The 8,308-nt window shown below is 36.5% G+C and overlaps 2 protein-coding genes across 2 annotated transcripts; both read left to right on the forward strand.

Annotated features, from left to right (window-relative positions):
* Positions 1–1,851: 1,851 nt before the first annotated feature.
* Positions 1,852–2,583, forward strand: LOC113327552. Its single transcript, XM_026574731.1, has one exon. It carries the CDS (start codon positions 1,852–1,854, stop codon positions 2,581–2,583), a length of 732 nt encoding a protein of 243 aa, XP_026430516.1.
* A 4-nt stretch (positions 2,584–2,587) lies between these two features.
* Positions 2,588–5,347, forward strand: LOC113327553. The gene is made up of 2 exons (XM_026574732.1): positions 2,588–3,605; positions 4,293–5,347. Exons 1-2 carry the CDS (start codon positions 2,588–2,590, stop codon positions 5,345–5,347), a joined length of 2,073 nt encoding a protein of 690 aa, XP_026430517.1.
* The last annotated feature ends 2,961 nt before the right edge of the window (positions 5,348–8,308 follow it).

Genomic DNA, 8,308 nt, shown 5'->3' on the forward strand with positions numbered 1-8,308 from the left:
AACATGGGACATCATGGGATACTTGTTATCTTTAATACAGTTTGATCCTAACATTGCTATCTCTGAGCACAAGTTTGAGCATCATACCTGGTCTATCAAACTGAGAAATCTTGGTAACATCATCCTAAATGATAGATTGACTTCAGAGATTTGTAAAGATATAGGGAATAGAGTTTCTTCTGAGGGTAGAGGCAGACAGCCAAGAGGAAGTGTTACAGGTACAGTCTATGTAGAATTCAAGCTCAAGGAACCTCTCAGAAGAGGAGGTTGGTATATTTCTCCCAATGGCCAAAAACAGTGGGTAATTTACCACTTTGGAATGCAACCGTACAAGATTTTCAAAGAGTGTTGGGTTGTCGATCATATGGACGCACACTGCAAGAGACTCGCACAAGAACAGAAAGTTGAGGCGATGACAGAAAACGAGTATGCTGCATGGAGTCTGACTGAAAAGGGAAACCAATTTTTGGCTGCCTATATAACTAGTGAGGATGCTAATATAATAGAAGCTGGGGTGGAATCATCCAGGGGTGCAAATAATGCCTCTTCTTCGTCTAATCCGATTCCCATTTCTCCAAATACTGATATTTTAGATCTTGAAATTGAGGATGCAGAGAAGACAAACAATAAGCCTACCAGAGATGCTGGTTCTATGAATAACACCGTCCATATAAATCCCGCAACTCATAATCTTAATCATTCAATCACCCATAATAATCCTATTTATCAGAGTGCTAGTGACGGAGCTGATGAAATGATAGATTATAGTGACCTACCTGCTGAAAACAGGATGAAATACCAACAACATTCCATGGATGATACTCGCTTTATGGCATTTGATAGCGCAAGAACTGAACATAATGGGGTTGCTTCATGGAATCACTATGGAAACATTGCGTCCTTCAATCAGGTTCTATTTCAAAACCCTAGTTTTTCCCTTAAATTTTATATTTTTAGAAATTACTGCTGCAATTATTCAAATAGTAGTTTAGGCTTTATAATTAGAAATTATTTGCACCATATCTTTATTTCCATCCTCAATTGCACTCAAAATTATAGCTACTTTGATCTGCTCTCTTATTATTGTTCTTACTTGTTTTGTTTTACCAACTACTGTCTGATTGCCTATCAATTGTTCACTGTTTGTAGTCTAGTGTCTTTCCATTTCTATAGAGATTTATCTATTGGTCCTGTTTGTGCTATCTTCACTAGGCCCTTTATTTTCTCTGGTCTGTGCCCTTCTCTCTCTCAAATGAGAATTTTGTCATGGAATTGTCAGGGCTTCGGCAACCCTGATACTAGGACTAGTTTATGGAATCAAATTAGAAGTCAAAACCCTGATGTTATTTTTCTATGTGAAACCAAAAATGACTCCACTAAAATGAGGCAATTTTTGAAGAGATTAACTATCCTAACAATTGGATATGTCCTTCTGTGGGTCTCTCAGGTGGTATAGCTCTCATGTGGAAGAGTGGTTTTTCCTTAAATATAATTCAATCTACTGATAAGATGATTAATGCAATCATATCATCTGACCCCAGTAAACCAGAGTTCCTTGCTACCTTTCTCTATGGTTCTACATACCATGACGAGAGAATAGCTCAATGGAACCATATTCATAGTATTGGCACTTCTACTAATCTTCCATGGGTATTAATTGGTGATTTAAATATAACCATGTTTGCCCATGAAAGATCATCCAATACTAGACCAACTATTTCTGAGTTTCCTATTATACAACAAGTCATTGATAGTTCTGATCTAAGTGACTTAGGCTATATAGGTTCTCAATTTACCTGGTCCAATAAACAGTCTGGGATTAATAATATTAAAGCTTGATTGGATAGAGCTATGGTGAATGGTCATTGGCTGCATCATTATAACAACTCTAAATTGTTTCATATTGATGCAATAGGCTCTGACCATCTGCCAATTCTCTTGGTTACCAACAGTAATGTTTACCAAGGAAAAAAGCCATATAGATATTTCAAGTGCTGGTTTAAAGATCCAACTTGTCAGCAAAATATTAAGGATGCTTATAAAACTAATCTTAGAGGTTCCCATGCTTTCAAAATGGTCAACTGTCTTAGAAATGTAAAATATGAGCTAAGGAAATGGAACAAAAACCATTATGGTAATATTGATCAAAAAGTTCATTCTTTAACTAATCAGCTCAGTATTCTGAATAACAATCCTTACTCTATTCAGAATAATGAGGCCATAATGGAGGTAGAACAAAATCTTGAGTTGGCTCAAAAAGCTCAAGAATCCTTTTATGCTCAAAAATCCAGAGTTGATTTCATCAAAATTTATGATAAAAATACCTACTATTACCATACTAATGTTAACAGAAGGGGACATTTCAATCATATTAGCTCTCTAAAATTAGCAAATGGTCTTTGGTCTGAGGATAGAGATACTCTGGAGGACCTACTTGTTACTCATTTCAAAAATATTTCCACTACCACTAATCCTATCTTAAATGATAATTTCTTGAATTGCATCGATAGTTGTATTACTAATGAGGAAGATGACAAGCTTTTGAGTCCCATTACTCTTGATGAGATTAGGAATACCAATTAAGCAAATGGCCACATGGACTTCCCCTGGTCCTAATGGGTTTCCTCCAGGGTTTTATAAACAAAATCTGGCTTTGCTTGAGAATGATGTTTGGGAAACCGTCAAATTTTTTATTAGCACCAAACATCTTCTTAAAGAAATGAACCATACGTTTATTTCTTTAATTCCTAAGGTAAATAAGCCTAACAGTCCTTCTGACTTCAGGCCTATCTCTCTTTGCAATTCAAATTACAAAATAATTTCTAAGATCATAGTTAATAGAATGAAACCCTTGCTCAGCAAACTAATATCACCTTATCAGGCTGCTTACATCCCTGGTCGTAACATTCAAAATAATGTGGTGATTGCTCATGAGCTGGTTCATACTATGAAAAAAAAAGATAGATGTGATATCATGGGTCTTAAACTTGATATGTCTAAGGCCTTTGATAGAGTAGAATGGTCCTTCCTTAGTGTTGTTCTTAAAAGATTTGGCTTTTCTGATCATTGGTGCCAACTTATTTTCCCATGCATAAGCACTACTAGCATATCTATACTTTTGAATGGCTCCCCTTGTAATTCCTTTTCTCCTACTAGAGGATTAAGGCAGGGAGATCCCTTATCTCCCTACCTGTTTATTCTGTGTACGGAAGCTTTTTCTAGGTACCTCATTCATGCTGAAAATTCAAAGCTTATCCATGGTTTGAAAGTCACCAAGGATGCTCCTAGTATCTCCCATCTCCTTTTTGTAGACGACTGTTTGCTTTTCACTAAAACAACACACAGTGAGTCAAACAATCTTATGTCTTTGATCAAAGATTTTAGTAGTATATCTAGTCAAATGATAAATTTTGAGAAATCTGCATGTTTTTTCAGCAAAAATGTGCTTCCTGATCATTGTGTGTCGCTTATTAGATCTATGAATGTTAGGAAAATTGAATTAAATGAAAAATACCTTGGCATTCCACTCTTTCTTGCCAGAAATAGAACTGAGTCTATGTCCCATTTAAACACTCATCATGACTCTAGAGTGTCTAATTGGAAAGGTAAACATTTAGCACAATCAGGTAGATATATTCTTGTGCAACACACTCTTAAAACTTCCTCTAACTATCACATGAACTCTTTTCTTCTTCCTGACACTATTATTAATAAAATGGAAAAGTCCCAAAGGGACTTCTGGTGGGGGGAAAATGGTCATGGGGGATACTATTTTAAGAAATGGGAAAAAATTTGTATGCATAAATTACAGGGTGGTCTAGGCTTTAGAAACTTGAAAAAAATGAATCTAGCCCTTTTGACTAAAACATCTTGGCTTCTTATTCACTGTCCTAATGAGTTGTGGGTTCAAATTCTGAAGTGTAAGTATTTCAAAAACTGCCATCCTCTTCGTTATAAAAAACCTTGGAGTTGTTCTTGGGTGTGGTCTAGTATTTTCCATGGCTTAGATATTCTGAAACAACATGCTCACTGGGATATTAGAGACGACAATTCCGTCAATGCTTTTTCTGATAACTGGATTTTAAATCCAAGTTATCCTTTCTGCGTAAGCCAACCTAATCCTAATTACAAAGTTTCTGAATTCATTAGGCAGGATACTAGAACTTGGAATACTCCCTTAGTTCAGGCTTTCTTTACTAGGAAAAATAGTCAGAAAATCTGTAACATGCGCATACCAATTTCTGGTAAGGATGTTCTAGTTTGACCTTATGCCAAGAATGGTATACTGACAGTCAAATCTGTTTACAAATTACTTGCTTTAGAACTACCACATAACTCTGTTCAGAACCCTGATATTGATACTTATAAGGCACTTTGGAAATCCTCATTGCTGCCCAGAACTCAGTTGTTCCTTTGGAAGTGTATTGAAAGGATCCTCCCTACTGGCAGCAAACTTGCCAGATACAGTAACACTCACAATGATAGGTGCAGTTTGTGTAACTTGAATGCTAGTGAAACTCCTGAACATATGTTACTACACTGTTCTTATGCTAAAAATGTTTGGTCTCATATCCCTGTTGCTAGTCAATTTGTTTCGCAGGACTTTGACACTAATATAAGTGTTAAAGATTGGATAACTAAATGGCTTTCTTCAAGTCAGCTGCAACCTCATTCAGATGTAGTCTTGACAACATCGTGGAGCATATGGAAAGATAGATGTGCTAAAGTCTTTGAAAATGCTTCTCTAAATCCAATGGCTACAGCTAAAACTGCTATTAAAATAGCTTCTGAAACTGTTGGCTTATTAGTTTCTTCTTCCATGCCTAACACTGTCAATTCTGATGCACCTGATAATGATTCTAATTTTCTGCAAAATACTCTCCACAACAGTATAGTCATATTCTGTGATGCCTCTTATGACAAGGATACTAATAAATCTGGTATTGGGATTGTTGCATTCAATTCAACAGGTACTTTCAAAGGATGCAAACTAGTTTCGAGGTATGCTGCGAGTCCAGAGGGAGCTGAAAGTGCTGCACTACTTGAAGCTGCAAAATGGATCAGAGAGAAAAACTTTGATGTTGTTTATTTAGTTAGTGATGCCAAAACTGTAATGGCCTATCTTAATAATTGCAGGGGTCAAACTAGTTGGTCCTCTTGCGGCTTTTTAGAGGATTGTTTATTTTTATTAAAAGATGTTAACATCATTCAGTTTAAACATATAAAAAGAGATCGGAATAGAGCAGCAGACACTGCTGCCAAATATAGTAGAGTTGGGAATGTAACAAGGGAGTGGGATGATCTCAACTGTCCCTTCTTCCTTCAAAACTATGTAAACTCTCAGTAATCAATAAAGTTTTATTTTCCTAGCAAAAAAAAAGATAGAAGACCTATTTTTCCCTTCCCTTTTCTCCGCCTCTCTCTCCGTTTCTGCTTTTGCTCCTTACTTTTCATCCCCCACCTTCTCTCTCAAAAACATGTAATTTCTGGTTCTGATATAATCTGAAAGTTGAAGGGTACGATCAAAGAATAAGTAATTTATGTTTTCATGTTTTTGTTTGCAGATATTAGATATATATATTCCTTTTCTAGCTAAAATCGAAGACTTGGAGCGATGGATGAATTTCAAGTTTTGAAAGAGTGGAAGTAGGGGTACTCTTTCTTTTGCTGACAATTAACTTGGAGGTTCGGAGGTACTTTTAGCCTAATAATCTTCTGTGGATTGGGTGTTGTTTCTTTTTCATCTTATCCTCTATTAGTTCTTCTTCATTTCATTCTCTGTAACAAAAATTGAAATTCGTTAGTGAATTTTTTTTTGTAAATCTGATGAATGGGTTGCTAATATTAATTTTCGCTTTCAATTTCACGAAATTTCCATTTCAATTTGTGAAATTCCAATTTTCTGTATATGAGGTTTTGAGTTTTTAAATATGGGCTATTGGGTCGGATCAAGTGAAGTCCGTATTCAAACAGTTCATCTTCTTTACCTGTTTCACTGCTACTGCAATCCGTTTAAAGACCGAATTATCTGATCGATTCAGTGGATAATTAGATAAACTTTGAACTGATAATATGTTGATTTGATTGTAGTTGGAGTAAGTGAGTGAATAGTTTGATTGATTACCTCTTAATGAACCTCAATTTCATGAAATTAAAATCAACTTTTTTTCTTGGGACTAACTTTGTGACGGACAGAAATACAAATAGTCATCGTATAGAAGGCCTCCTCTCTTAACGAGTGCGACTTTGTGCACCCCACTAAACCAGGGGTGCACATTCCTCCCTTTTCGATTGGATGGATGTTTAACTCTAGTTAGTGGATTTTACGTACTTTAAATATTAGAAATAAATAAATTGGAAAATGGAAGAAACAAAGAGGTCGGCACAGAACCCAAGTTTCCTCTCTTCCCCGGACCTGTTCCTAACACTTTCATTTGTTAAAACAAAGAGGTGTACATGAAGACATCAAATCTAAAACCTTGACTTGTTAGATTCCATTTTCGGGTTTGATCTTAATCTTTTTGTACCACAAATTAAACCAATCACTGATACCATTTACTTTTCTCAAATTTTCTTCTTTTAATTAAACATCTTTTTCTTAGTATTCATCTATAGATTCTTGACTGGATTAATATTACTAGTACAACCGTTGCCACGGTGGAAGGGCCGACCAAAGAACGTGACGAAACAACACCACTCGTGATTGCATGGATTCAGATTTGTTAAGGAAATTTGATTGCATGGATTCAGATTTGTTAAGGAAATTTTTTTTGTAAGAGAGATGTTTGGACAAACTTTATCATAATTCTAATTTGTAAAACAAAATTGTATTAGTATTAAATTGATAATGTAAAAGACAGTCCCAGAAAACTGGCCGAAACTTGGCCGGCAAAATCGTCGGCAAAGTGATTCAGGTAATCAGAAAATGTATCTCAGGTGACTTGTCAAATAACAGTCAACGCTAAAACTGACGGACGACTACCGGTCATTGATAGTGTCTGAGTCAGGGTCTGAGTTACTGTGTTAAGATTTGACTAGTCCTAGGCCAGGCCAGTTGCAAAGGCCAAATTGCAATATTGTGTCATTATAGTGCACTATCCTTCTTTGTAACTTCTACCAGCTCAACTGCAATAACTTCACTGCATCATCCACTGCCATTCCATACCATAACCACCAACTTTCCTGCAGCTCTTGAACCTTCTTAAAACACCACAGCGAGCATTCAATCTCAGGCAAACAAACAACCCGCTCATTCATTTCATGCCTGCAAGTCCACTAGCACCAGTTCCTACGACTACTCAGCCGCAATCTCTCACCGATTCAATCCTGGTAGCAACACAACAACCCCCCATCTCAGATGCATAAAAAACACATGAAACCCCATGTACAACTCAACTACACCACTCAAACATCATTCTCTCATACCAGCACCATTTCTAACTGCACAGTTTCAACCCTAAACATTCATCTAAAGCATACAATCTTAACCACCAGACCACTGCAACACCAGACTCCTTTCTCCATCTTAACTTCATTTGTAACATCAGCATCATCTACTCTCCATTGGAATTTCAAGACAAACCAGACCCAACAACACCTGCTCTTCTTGCAGTTCCAGTTTAACCACCACCTGAAGTGCTACTTTCCCTCCGTAGTGGTTTGGTGCTTTGTTATTCAGTCACGAATGAAACCACTTTAAATCATCATAATTCAAGTTGTGAGAATAGCACATGAATGTCTTCCAGTAGAAAAGAGTTCAAAGACCATTGTTGCTGCTAGATCTTGATGCAGTGAGCATGGTAATGTAAAGAATCCACACTACATAAACACATGTACCACACTGACATAACCACCCTTATTACGCTGTCATCTAATCACACAGTCGACAAAAAGAAGTTCTCTTGGAAATTCAATTAGCAAAACACAAAACTCCTCATGAACACATATTATACCCAACTGCTTATTGATGAACTTTGGTCGTTATAATCGACTTCGGGGCCATCTTTCACTTTGTAATGTAGTTCAATCACCATTTCCTTTCTCTAAAGCATGATGGGAAAGAAGTCCAATGATTGAAGATGCAAACTATCTCTGCAAAGGACAAATGCTTGTAGAGAACTTTCGCTCGAACTATCTCTGCAAAAACTGGACTGCACATGACATATCAGCACTTCACAAGTAGGTTTTGCTGAGTACAAGGCATTTATAGCTATCATGTACCAAATTTCACAAAATCACATATATAACAACAATTGTATACAGACAAAATTGTGTTGCGCAAATTGCTGCCAGTATACAAACAAAAGCT

Source organism: Papaver somniferum, unplaced genomic scaffold (assembly GCF_003573695.1).
Source record: "Papaver somniferum cultivar HN1 unplaced genomic scaffold, ASM357369v1 unplaced-scaffold_103, whole genome shotgun sequence".
NCBI lineage: Eukaryota > Viridiplantae > Streptophyta > Magnoliopsida > Ranunculales > Papaveraceae > Papaver > Papaver somniferum.

Excerpts from the sequence above, each read along its gene's own strand:
- LOC113327552 (XM_026574731.1), top strand. The coding sequence starts at position 1,852 with ATGGTGAATGGTCATTGGCTGCATCATTATAACAACTCTAAATTGTTT.
- LOC113327553 (XM_026574732.1), top strand. The coding sequence starts at position 2,588 with ATGGCCACATGGACTTCCCCTGGTCCTAATGGGTTTCCTCCAGGGTTT. Across the intron at positions 3,606-4,292 it reads TAGAGTGTCTAATTGGAAAG|TCAAATCTGTTTACAAATTA; the intron begins GTAAACATTTAG and ends GTATACTGACAG.